The sequence below is a fragment of the Trichosurus vulpecula genome, chromosome 3 (assembly GCF_011100635.1).
Source record: "Trichosurus vulpecula isolate mTriVul1 chromosome 3, mTriVul1.pri, whole genome shotgun sequence".
NCBI lineage: Eukaryota > Metazoa > Chordata > Mammalia > Diprotodontia > Phalangeridae > Trichosurus > Trichosurus vulpecula.
In genome coordinates, this window is record NC_050575.1 from 27,578,732 (window position 1) to 27,592,407 (window position 13,676).

The following is a 13,676-nucleotide window of genomic DNA, read 5'->3' on the forward strand; positions in this document are numbered from 1 at the left end:
GCTATTGTTGGAGGGACTGTGAGAAGAAAGGCACACTGACGAGTAGTGGGTGGAGCTGTGTATTTGTCTAACCATTAAGGAAAACAATTTGGAACTACACCTAAAAGGATGCTAAATTGTACATATGGTTTGAACCAATGATGTAATTATATCAAAACAAGGTCAAAGACAGATGGAATGGATCCATATGTACAAAAAATACTTATAGCAGCACTTTTTTATTTCAGCAAAGAACTGGAAATAAATTGTGTACTCAATTGGGGAATGGTTAAATGAATTGTAATACAATATATAAATGTAATTCAGAATTATTGCAACAAGTTATATACATTCATATGTATAGAATGTGATGGAATGCTGTTGTACTGTAAAGATATGATGAAGGGGATGGTTACAGAAAAATCTAGGAAGATTTGCATGTTACAGAGTGAAGTGAACAGAATTAGAAGAACAATTTACACCATAATGACAATATAGTAAAGACAATAAAATCTAAAATTCTTACAACTCTGATCAGCACAATGACAAACCATGGTTCTATAGGACTCAAGATGAAACCATCTAATCACCTCCTGATAGAGATATGATGAGTTCAGAATGGTATTTTTTTAAAAATATGGACAATATGGGAATTTGTTTTGCTTAACTATGCATGTTGATAGCAAGGGAACTTTGTTTTTCTTGCCTCCTCTATTGGGAAGGGGAAGCCAGGAGGGAGAGAAGGTAGATATTCATTCAAGAAAATTTAACAAAAAACAATTTTAAATGCTTGATTTAAAAAAAGAAATAATATTGCACCATAAGAAATTATGAAAGGGATGGATTCAGAGAAATTTGGAAAGACCTGTATGAACTGATGCAGAAAGAAATGAGAAACACTATAAAAGTAATTTACATAAGGATCATAATAATGTAAAGAAAAACAACTCTGGAAAACTTCGTAAGTTTGAGCAGTGGCAAATATAACTTTAGAAGACTGATAATGAAATATGCCTTCTCCTTCTTGGCAGGGAGATGGACTAGAGGGGCAAAATGAAACATTTTTATATATTGCCAATTAATTGATTTAACTCAATTATACTAATTTACTGTGTGGCATGTGTGGTTCTGAGGTATAAAGGGAGTCAGTAGGTGGTGAGACAGACAGAAATAAAGAAAAGCACATCAATAAAGCACTAAATTTCCACAGAAGAAAAATAAAAAGGAGTTCAGAAGGAGACAATAAAAAATAAGGCAATTCTGTTACTGTATTTTAAAAGGTTCTATGAAGGGTATGAACCCATGAACTTAAGTTACATATAATGTTTTTTTGAAAGCATGTGTTATAGGATTCTGGGAAGATGTCAGAGTAGGTCAGAAAACTTTCAGCTCTACAAAGTCCACCCCACCCCCAAAAAAAGACAGAACTTCACCGAAGAGTAGCAGAAATAAACACAGGATAAAGCAGTTGTCCTCTTAAGACAATTTGAGAAGACCCCAGGAAAGACCTAACCTCCAGGGGTGGAGGTTCAGACTGAGTGAAATGCAAACACCTCCAGGCCAACTCTGTAGAAGCAACAAAAAATGAGCCCTGGGGGCAGCTTGGTTGAGAAGCAGCCTCAGCCTCAGCCTCAGCCTCAGCAAATTTCATTTTGCAAATAGTAACAGCTAAGGAGGAGAAGACTGAAGCACCTTCCACTGTGAGGGATGCCAAGATCAGCAGTGCTGACCAAACACCTCCAGGCTGTGGCTTCAGGGAGAAGGAGCTAGCACACACCTGGTGAGTGCAGTAGTGAGGGACAGGGACCCTGTTGGCTGTGGGCACTTGCAGGAGAGCAGAGTCCCTGGTTTCAGTGCCAGGGCAGAGAGGACAAAAGTAGTTTGCAGCCACTGGAGAGACCACAGGGAGCAAGATCATTTGCCAAACAGTGTGGCTGGGGGCCCCAGCCATGTCTTAGGAGTGGAGAAGAGAACCCAAGGTTGGGCCCTGAGACAGACCTCAGAAAGTAACTGTAAGAAGGACCTGAGAGTTGGGGCATAATTCCCCATACTTGGGACTACAACTTGATTACACTAATAGCTGCTAAAAACTAACTAAATAAATAAATAAAAACGATTAAGCAAATGAGAAAGAACCCAATCTATGATCGTTACCATGGGGATAGAGAAAATCTGTCTTCATATTCAAGGAGGTATTATGGAGGTAAAAAAAAAAGCCACTCCTTTTTCAATAAAAAACATCAAATGATTCCAAGCACAAAAAAAGAAAAAAAACTTAGAAGAACTTCAAAAAGGCTTTAAAAATCAAATAAGAGAGATTGAGGGAAAATTAGAAAAAAATAAGAGCAATCTAAGAAAATGAAGAAAATTATGAAAAGAAAGTCAACCAACTTGAAATAGAGAATCAAAAACTTAAGAAAATAATTCCTTGAAAACTAAAATTGGGCAAGGGGAAGCTAATGATGTTCTAAGACACCAAGAAATCATAAAATCAAGAAGAATGAAAAAAATAGAAGGGAAAGTGAAACATCTCATCAGAAAAACAACTGATCTAGAGAACCAATTAAGGAGAAATAATATAAGAATAGTCAAACTATCTGAAAATTATGATTAAAAAAAGAATCTTGATACAATATTACAAGCAATTATCAAAGAAAATTGCCCTGATATTCTGAAAAAAGAAGGCAAAGAAGAAATAGAAAAAAATCTACCTATCATCACCTGAAAGAGATCCCAGGAGGAAAACTTACAGAAATATTGTAGCCAAGTTTCAAAGCTCCCAGGTTAAGGATAAAATGCTGGAAGCAACAAGGAAAAAAAATAATTTAAATATGATGGAGCTACAGTAAGGATTATATAAGACCTAGCATCTAGTATGTTAAAGAACCAGAGGTCTTGGAATACTATATTCCATAGAGCAAAAGAGCTGGGGTTATGACCAAGGGTAACTTACCCAGCAAAATTTATTATAATCCTGAATGAAAAAAACGGACATTTAAAGAACGAAAGACTTTCCAGTTTTGTGACAAAACCCCCAGAACTTAAAGGAAAATTCGACATACAACATCCAGGAGAAATGTAAGGTAAATATCAAAGACTAATTATAAGGGACTCAATGAGGTCAAATTGTTTACCTTGTATATGTGAAAATATTAGCAGTACTCTTATGACTGTCATCATTATTTGGGTAGTTTGAAAGAAAGGCTTGGGCTGAACTGAGTATGATGGAGTGAGTCTAAAAAAATAAAAGTGTGTAGGGAGAGGTAAAAAGGAGTAATTATCTCATACAAATGAGGCAAAAAAGGAAAAATTGATACAGAAGAAGCTAGTAAGGGGTAGGGCAGGTAGTGCTGGGACCTTACTCTTATTGGGAATGTGTTAGAGGCATAAGTAAATAAATAAATGTGTGTGTGTGTGTGTGTGTGTGTGTGTGTGTGTGTGTGTGGAGATATAGATATGTCTTCTATATTCAGAAACAAATAAGAAATCAAAGGAATAAGGTCTGGGGAGCAGATAAGGGAGTGACTTTTAGAGGGGTGGGTAGGTTAAGGAATAGGAGGGCAAGGTAGTGGATAGAGGTAAAGCAGAAGAGTGAGGACAGATAGGGTAAATAGGGTGAGAAGGATAGTGAGGAAAAACAAGAAGGAGGAAAATACACAACAAGTAATTGTAGCTTAGAATGTGAATGGGACAAATTTACCCATAAAATGGAAATGGACAGCAGATTAAAAATTTGAATTCACCAATATGTTGCTTTCAGGAAACACTATAAAAATGAGAGATGCACACAAAGATAAAATAAAGGGCAGCAGAAGAATTTATTATGTAAAAAAATCAGGGATACTAATCATGATCTCAAAGTTAAAGTTAAAATAAATTTAGTCAAAAGGAAAAAACAAAGAAACCACACTATGTTTCAGCAATATTATTCAATATTGTTTTAGACTAGGGATGAGGAACCTGAAGCCTTAAGACCACATGAGGTCTTCTAGGTCCTTAAGGGCAGCCTTCTGACTGAATCCAAATTTTAAAGAACAAATCTTTTTATTTTTATTAATACATTTTTGTTTTGTCTTTTAGATTTTTATTTCTTTTAAGATGAACATATTGAAAATACCAAAGAATAAAATAAGTTTCAATGAAATGATCTTCCCAGACTGACCGGCACAATTAGAACATTAGTAAGTCATAAGGGCTAAATTGATGGCAGGTATGATCATTACCTAGTTCTAACTTCCCCCACTTGACTGGCACTGCTACTGCACAAGGCTGGTTGGCGAGAGTTTATACAGGTCAAGTATGCCAGTCTGTTATCAGCTTTTGACAACAGTGCATTGTGTTTCTGTTTGAAGTAGTAGTGTTTGAATAGTTGCACAGATCAACAGTATTTTTAAATTCTGTCTGCTTAAGAGCCTACCACGTCAAAAAAAAAAAAAAACAAGACTAAGAGAATGCTGAAGGAAGAAAACAGACTTTTTAATGAGGATTGGGAATTGAAATATTGTTTCTGCTAAACATAAGATGATTTGCTTGCTTTGTGATACTGCAATATCAACATTAAAGAAATTCAATGCTCATCAGCATTATAACACTCATAAAGAACACAAATATTTTAAATTAGAGGGAAAGGTGTGGAAGGTTGTATTGCAGAAATTAAAAGATGAAAAGCAAAAGTAAAGACACAAGTATTTCAAGTAACAATAAGACCTGAAAATAATGCCACTTAAGCCACTTATAAAGTAGCTTATATACTCAGGAAAAGGGGAAGCCATTCAGTGATGTAGAATTTGTGAAAGAATACATTGTCAAAGTTGTAGGATGCTTAGACCCTGATAATATTTCAAAGTACAAACAACTACCTCTTTCAAGGAGAACTATAACTGATTAACAGCATGAATTACCTTCAACTTAACAGAACAACTTCATGCAATACTTCAAAAGGAAAATACACACTATTCAATTGCTTTGGATGAAACAACTGACACTACATACTCAGCGCAGGTTTTATACTCCATTCAGGTCATAATAGAAAACTTTCTTTGATACAAAGAGTTACTCGCTTTGGGCATGCTCATGAACAGAACATGGGGAATAGATATCTTCAAAAACTTTCAAGATAAACGTGGGGAATTTGGACTGTATTTGGTATAAATTTAGTAAGTGTATGCACAGATGATACACCTTCCATGACAGGAAAACATGAAGGGTATGTTGCACAGATTAAAAAAAAAAAAGTATCGGGGCAGCTAGGTGGCGCAGTGAGTACAGCATTGGCGCTGGAGTCAGGAGGACCTGAGTTCAAATATGACCTTATACACTTGACACACTTACTAGCTGTGTGATCTTGGGCAAGTCACTTAACCCCAATTGCCCTGCCTTCCCCCACCAAAAAAAAGGAAAAAAAAGTATTAACAGTTCCAGATGCTCTCATTTTTTCATTGTATCTTGCATCAGCAAAATATCTGTGCTAAGGCTACTATTTTTAAGTGACACTTTGCAACAAGTTATAAGTGCATTCTAAAGTGCATTGGCTATCACAGGGGCAGGTGTTAGCCAAAATTTTATTTCTGTGAGCAGATAGTTAAATTTTATGAAGAACAGAATCAGCAATGGGAATTATTGAAAGAAGATTTCTATAGGAATGCTGCATTTCTGTGTGATATCATGTCAAATCAAAATGACTTGAATATTTCTTTACAAGGTAAAACTAAGTCTATATAGGATATGTGGCAAAAAATCCAAGTATTTTTTTAAAAGCTATCTTTTTTCAAAACAATTCTTCAAAAGGAAATTTTGTATGAACATTTTCCCCACAGTTAGCAAAGGTCATTGATGATGCAAATCATTTGAAGAATACACAGCTGTTATGGACCTATTAATTAGAGAATACAATGAAAGGTTCACTGACTTTGAGAATCATGACATCACACTCAAATTAGCATTTCAGCCTCACCTAAGTTGATATTACCAAGGCACCTGAAGACACATGGATTTGATTGAACTCTCAGTAGATGACATCTTAAAGTCATTGTTTGATGCTAAGAAAGATCCGATTGAAATATGGAAAAATGCAGTAGAATACTCATGCCTTTGGCAATATGCCCCCAAAATGCTTTATTGCTTTTTAACCACTTATTGCTGTGAATCTACATTCTCCTACCTAACCCAAATCAAGATGCCCTTAAGGTCACAAATGACTGATATCCATCTGAGGATCAACTGAAACTGTGGACCTCCATGCCGCAACCAAATATTCAAATGCTTTCCAACAAAAAGCAGACAAAACAAAGTCACTAAAAGGTTAGTTAACTTTGAAATTAACAAACATTTCATTTTTTGAAATTATTAATTACATAGTAGTTAGATTTTTACAAAATAATGTAAATTTTTAAGTATATCTAATTGAAGTTTCTTGAATGGAGCCTTATTTGATTACAGCTAAATATTAATGCAGCCTTCTAACATGAAAAGGTTCCCCACCCCTGTTTTAGACCATTTAAAATACCTAGACAGTATAAAATACCTAAGCATATACCTCCCAAAACAGACACAAGAACTATATGAATATAAACTATAAACATAAAATACTTCCTATATAAATAAACTCATATCTAAACAACTAAAGTACTATTTATTGTTCATGGGTAAGTGAAGCCAATATAATTTTTAAATGATAATTTTACCTAACTAATCTATTTATTCAATGTCATCCCAATTAAATTACTAAAAAATATTTTATTAAATTAGAATAAATAAGAACAAAGTTTACTTGGAAGAGCAAAAGGTCAGGAACTTCAAAGAAACCAGGAAAAAGATGTAAAGGAAGTAGACCTTACCAGACCTTAAACTATATTGTAAGGGAGAGCATCGTTGAAGTATAAAAAGGATAATTTATATTATCTTAAATTAAAATTTTCTTGTATAAAGAAAACCTATATAGCCAAAAATAGAAGGAATGCAGAAAACTGGGAAAAACTTTCACAGACAATCTCTCAGGTTAGGATATGATTGGAATGCTGCTGTGGGGTAGGAAATGATGAGCTGGCTGATTTAGAAAAACATGGAAAGATGTGGACCATGAAAGAAGCTGCCATCTACCTTCAGAGAAACATGACAGGTGGAAATAAGCATAGTACGGTCTTACATATATGTGTATGAGTATATATGTGTATGCATGTGTATGTTTATAGATATCTATGTGTATGCATATATATGTATGTGTGTATGTGTGTGTATATATATATATATATATATACACACATATGTGTGTGCGTGTGTGTGTGTATGCCCACACTTAACTGTAGCCTTCTTTGGCGCGGGGCGGGGGAGAGGTAAGAAATAAAGTAAAAAGTATACAGGAGAGAACAAAAGAAAACCAACAAGGAAGCAAAGAAAAGCCGGGCAGCTTTGAAAACAATGTGTAGTATTTATTATATAGGTTTTTTTTTAAATGGAAATTTACTGTTTTATATTGAATCCTCTCTTATGATCTGCTATATACATAGCAATGCATTTTTTTCTTTTCTCATTCTGTATTTGTTTAAAATTTAAAAATTTATTTTTAAAAAGTATATATTTACATACATAATTCTTTTTTATATTCGTTTCTTAAAAGTCCATATTTTGCCTTGGAGCATGATACTCAGTTTTGCTGGGTAGGTGATTCTTGGTTTTAATCCTAGCTCCATTGACCTCCAGAATATCTTATTCCAAGCCCTTCGATCTCTTAATGTAGAAGCTGCCAGATCTTGGATTATTCTGATTGAGTTTCCACAATATTCAAATTGTTTCTTTCTGGCTGCTTGCAGTATTTTCTCCTTGATCTGGGAGCTCTGGAATTTGGCGATAATATTCCTAGGAGATTTCTTTTTGGGATCTATTTGAGGAGGCGATCCATGGATTCTTTCAATTTCTATTTTGCCCTGTGGCTCTAGAATATCAGGGAAGTTCTCCTTGATAATTTCTTGAAAGATGATATCTAGGCTCTTTTTTTGATCATGGCTTTCAGGTAGTCCAATAATTTTTAAATTATCTCTCCTGGATCTGTTTTCCAGGTCAGTGGTTTTTCCAATGAGGTATTTCACATTATCTTCCATTTTTTCATTCCTTTGGTTCTGCTTTATAACATCTTGATTTCTCATCAAGTAACTAGCTTCCACTTGCTCCAATCTAATTTTTAAGGTAGTATTTTCTTCAGTGGTCTTTTGGACCTCCTTTCCCATTTGGCTAATTCTGCCTTTCAAGGCATTCTTCTCCTCCTCGGCTTTTTGGAGCTCTTTTGCTATTTGAGTTAGTCTATTTTTTAAGGTGTTGTTTTCTTCAGGATATTTTTCAGTATTTTTTGGGGTCTCCTTTAGCAAGTCACTGACTTGTTTTTCATGGTTTTCTCGCATCATTCTCACTTCTCTTCCTAATTTTTCCTCTACTTCTCTAATCGGCTTTTGCAAATCCTTTTTGAGCTCTTCCATGGCCTGAGACCAGTTCATGTTTTTCTTGGAGGCTTTTGATGTAGGCTCTTTGACTTTGTTGACTTGTTCTGGCTGTATGTTTTGGTCTTCTTTGTCACCAAAGAAAGATTCCAAAGTCTGAGACTGAATCTGAATGCGTTTTCGCTGCCTGGCCATGTTCCCAGCCAACTTACTTGACCCTTGAGTTTTTCAGCAGGGTATGACTGCTTGTAAAGAGTACTATGTTCCAAGTTTGGGGGGATGCGCTATTGATTTCAGAACTATTACAGCCAGCTCTGCCACACCAGCACTCCTCCTTCCCCAAGAACCCTCAACCTGGACCGGACTTAGATTTTCAGCAGGCTGGGCACTACTGCTCTGATCCTCCACTTAATTCCTCCCACCAGGTGGGCCTGGGGCCTGAAGCAACTGCAGCTGTAGTTCTGTAGCTGCCCCCCCTCCGCTGCCCCCTGGGCGGTGGCTGAACCCCAAACTCTATTCCCCTGTCCCCAGCAGCTTTTCCCACTAACCTTCTCTGTTGTCTTTGATGTTTGTGGGTTGAGAAGTCTGGTAACTGCTGCAGCTCACTGATTCAGGGCTCTAGGGCACACTCCACCTGGCTCCTGGTCTGGTTGGTCTGCACCACCCACGCTGGGCTCTGCTCCACTCCACTTCCAGCTCCGTACAGGATAGACCTTACCCAGAGACCATCCAGGCTGTCCTGGGCTAGAGCCCTGCTTCCCTCCGCTATTTTGTGGGTTCTGCAGTTCTTCTCTGTTGTCTTTGGTGTTTGTGGGTTGAGAAGTCTGGCAACTGCCACAGCTCACTGATTCAAGGTTCTAGGGCCCGCTCCGCCCAGCTCCTGGTCTGGTTGGTCCGCATGGCCCACGCTGGGCTCTGCTCCGCTCCCAGCTCCGTGCGCGAAAGACCTCACGCAGCAACCATCCAGGCTGTTCTAGGCTGGAGCCCTGCTTCCCTCTGCTATTTTGTGGGTTCTGCAGTTCTAGAATTGGTTCAGAGCTATTTTTTATAGGTTTTTGGAGGGACTTGGCAGGGAGCTCACACTAGTCCCTGCTTTCCAGCTGCCATCTTGGCTCCACCCCCCTATTCATTTCTTTATAGAAAAATATTTATATTTGATTACATTCATAATAAAAAGGAAACAACTTAAAAAACAAAACAATCATGGCAAGGAGTCAAGCCATCAACAGGTACTAGAGTAACATTATCTCTGATCAGTTAATAGCAGGACAAATTTAGTAAATTGAAAACTTCCTTGTCTGTTTCTCCCAATTTAATTCACCCTACATTTTCAGCCTTTTCATAATCCCTACAAACTCTCGCTCCAGACAAAATGGACTACTGTCTGCCCCATAAACATGTTCTCTGCTTTTCTAGCCTTGTCTTTGCTTGCTCTGGCCTTTATCCATAGGGTGGCCTCTCTCTCTCTCTCCCCACTATTTTCACCTGTTGAATCCCTACCCATCTTTTAAAGCTCAACCCAAATGTTACCTCCTGTGGAAACTAGACATTGACCCTGTTTTTTATATTCTGTAATTGAATCTATTCTGTAACACTATTCTGTATTACATATAACAACCTAATCCCTTTTTTCAGTCTCTGAGTGTAGAAGCTCAGGGATTCAAGTTTACTCTCTCTCTCTCTCTCTCTCTCTTTCTCACTCTCTCTCTCGTTCTCTAATTAGATGCAAAGGTTTAAACTTTCCCACAATCACTGTTAATTAAAGAAAAACTCCGAGCTCAATTTATGAGGTTCAGTACTCTCATAAAACACTCTAACACTCTAAAGGAATTGTTATTTGTGCCAAGGAAGCTTGTTCTCCCTTATAACTCCAGCTCCTGAGAAACTTCGTGACATCTGTGTGCTATCCTTGAGGGCAGAGAAGCTGACCTTATCTCACCTCAACCTCATTCTTACCAATTCAAAGTGGTCTTATCTAATTCCCAGGCACCCATGAGTCTGCTACTCCTAGTTCACTATCAATGACCCCTTAGGGATAAAACTGTGCCTCATAAATTCACAAAGCATTCCCTTCAAGACAGAGAAGGCTGACCCTGATCCCACGAGTGTTTATGTCTGCTTTCTTTAATATAACCAATCATGATCCCTTACTCCCATGATGTTGCCAACCCATAGCAATGGTATGATTTTCTCACCTACTCTGTTCTATGCTTATAAAAACGAGGTGAATCATCAGTTCTTTGTCTTTTGGCTAATCAAGGCAGTCATTAGACCCATTCTATTGGCAGGTAGTGCACCTGTTAATAAAATGTTATTTTGCTCAGAGAAACATGCCTCAGTTTTACCTTTTTGTTGAATTTCAGTCCAGACAATCCTCTTCCATGAGTTCCACTCCCTATTGGTAATTATCCTTTCTTTCAGACTTCACGGCACTTAGCTGTGATATTTTACCTTACAGTTAGCTGTATGTGGTCTTGGGTGATCAGATCAGATATTATTTGTTATCACATACATTTAGCACAGTGCCTGGCATAGGGTAGATAATTAATAAATACTTGTTCCCTCCCCACCCACCCACACACTGCCCCCACCCCTTAGACTACAGGCTTCGTAAGGGCAAATATCACATTTTATCTAAATCCTGAGTCTTCCTGAGCTAGTACCTAGCAGCGTTTGGCATACAGTGTACAATTACTAAATGTTTATTCATGAATGAACAAACAGATGAATATAGTAGGTGAAAATAAGATTAACATACAAAAACAGTTATAGAATAAATTAATCATGAGAGCTAAGATTCAGAGACCACTGACCCCCTCACTTTAGAGATGAAGGGGACAAGGAACACACCTTTATTAAGCACCTACTATGTGCCAGGCAGCCCTGGGACGTAGGTGTTATTACTCCCATTTTACAGCTGAGGAAACTGAGGCAAACAGAGGGAATGTGCCAGCATCATACAGCTAGTAAGCATTTGAGGCCGGGTCTGAATTCAGGTGTTCTGGACTCCACTGAGACACACACTTACGTTAAACTCTCAGCTCTGTACCTGACTACTTAGGGGACCTTGAATAAACCACTTCCCATCTCTGGTCTCAATGTCCTCACCTCCACAGTTGAAAGGCTGGAAGAGATGATCTGATGATCTCTAAGATCTCTTTAAGCTTTAAAGCTAGATCCTGTAATGTAGGTGCTGTACTGTACGGTACAGACGATCAGTGCTATGTAAGGATGGAGGAAGGAACCATCAATGTACTTCAGCACTATCATTGTCCTTGATTAGTCAGCATTGGAAAATAAATTCATATTCCCAATGGGACTAAAGACAAAATTCCTGTTGTTTGATCCAATTGGCTAGTACTAGTTTATGACCTCTAAAATTTATACATATGGACTCACTTTATTCATTTTCTTTTCTAACACACATTACCATCTATAGCAATGCACATTATAGATATTTCCAATCTAGAAGACCCTAAAGAAATCTGTCAACTCTTATGACATAAAAGTTTTAATTTAAAAAAAATTTTAAACCTTTAAATGCTTACCTTTCAATAAACCCATCTCTAGTAAAATAGTCATGGTTCAGAAGATCTGTAGATGACACCCTTTCAGCAGGATCAATTTGCAAACAAGCCTGGAAAATAATAAAACAAGGTTAAAACTACTTTATAAATGTCTTTACAAAGCATAGTGGGCATTAGCTTTTTTTTTAAATGAGAAAAAATGGGGTTGCCCATTTTTTTAATGAGCCATTAAAAAGATAAAATTAGGACCCAGTAATTTATGGGTCTGAATCCTCTTCTCCCCCTCCCTACTCCTAGCAATTTGCTGAATTTACATTAAGTAAGCCTATCACAGGTTAAAATGTTCTGTGCTACAGGGTGTAAAGACAGATTTATATAGGTCAAGCATGTAACTAACACAGTAACACAAAATTGATGACACTGCTATGGTCACTTATTTCCAATCTTGAGCTATAGTGGAAAGAATATTTGATTAGAGGTTAGAAAACCTGAATTTAAGTCCTAATTCCACAATTAAATAGCTGTGTTGTTACAGACAGGACACTTCAAAGTCTGTGAAGCTCAGTTTCCTCATATATAAAATGGGCCTAAAATACTTATGCAGTTCTTATCTCACAAAGTTATTGTGAGCTAATGTGATAATGAAACAATATATGTGAAAGCTAGTTGATAACTACAAAATACCTTACAAATGTAAAAGACTGTCATAGAACTAAAGAATTTGGAGCTGAAAGGGATCATCTATTTAGAGATCATTTAGTCCAACCCTTCATTTTATAGATGAAAGAACTGAAGCCCAGAGAGAGGGAACTTGCCCAAAAACATATAGGCAGTAAATAGTAGAGTCAGTGTTCAAACCTAGACCTAAGTCCAGGGCTTCTTCCACTATAACAGCTGCTTATCATGTGATTGTTATGACTCTTTACATAAGCAGGGCAGACCTTACAGTTGAGATATGGCAAGGCAAATCTAGAATCAGAACCCAAATCTTTTTACTCTTAACCAGTATAACACCATGTGGTTCCACTTCAGTAAGACTTCAGCCTCTTCCACATCATCTGTAGCAGAGCAGTCCTACTGTTTTCTATATTCTCAGGAGAAATAACACTGATCAAAGAGACAGCCCAAAACATGGACAACAGAAGGAAGAAGCAAGGTGTGTGGATAACATATAAACGGGATCACAAAATTTTAAATAATAAAAGATCAATTATACTATAATTACAAATGAAACAATTTTATAAGCAAAAGTAACAAAAAGGGGCCAAAATTTAATAATTATCCCTAAATGATTTACATTTCAAAGTTCCTTTTAAAATTACAGATTATACAATATTTTACTCTTCACTTCAAAAGGCATAAACTTGAATTGAATCATAAAATAGAATTAAAAAGCCATTACCTAGATATGAATATCCTTATATCCTTAAAACTGTCACTAGCTAAAATTACATAGGTGGTTTTAGAGCAAGATGGAGATCCACTGGTAAAGTTTTATAAGGAAAAATGTAAAATGCCTGCCTAACCCAGAATCTTCTATAGTCAGATAAATCAGATATTATTTGAATAACATTATTTACTGAATTAAGAAAGCAGAAAGTATAGCCCATGCTATCTTGAAGTGGGGGGAGGGGAGGGAAGGGGAAAATTTAGAAGTCAAAATCTTATAAAAGTGAATGTTGAAATTTAAAAATAAATAAATAATTAAAAAAACAAAAAGAAAAAGAAAACAGAAAAAGAC

General features: G+C 36.7%; 1 protein-coding gene across 1 annotated transcript in view; it reads right to left on the bottom strand.

Moving 5' to 3' along the window:
- The window catches only part of CDKL3 (cyclin dependent kinase like 3), a 72,732-nt gene that overhangs the window by 18,454 nt on the left and 40,602 nt on the right, over positions 1-13,676 (bottom strand). Inside the window, exon 7 of the mRNA XM_036752796.1 lies at positions 11,957-12,045. Coding sequence (XP_036608691.1) covers positions 11,957-12,045 — 89 coding nt within the window. The remainder of the gene's footprint in view (positions 1-11,956; positions 12,046-13,676) is intronic.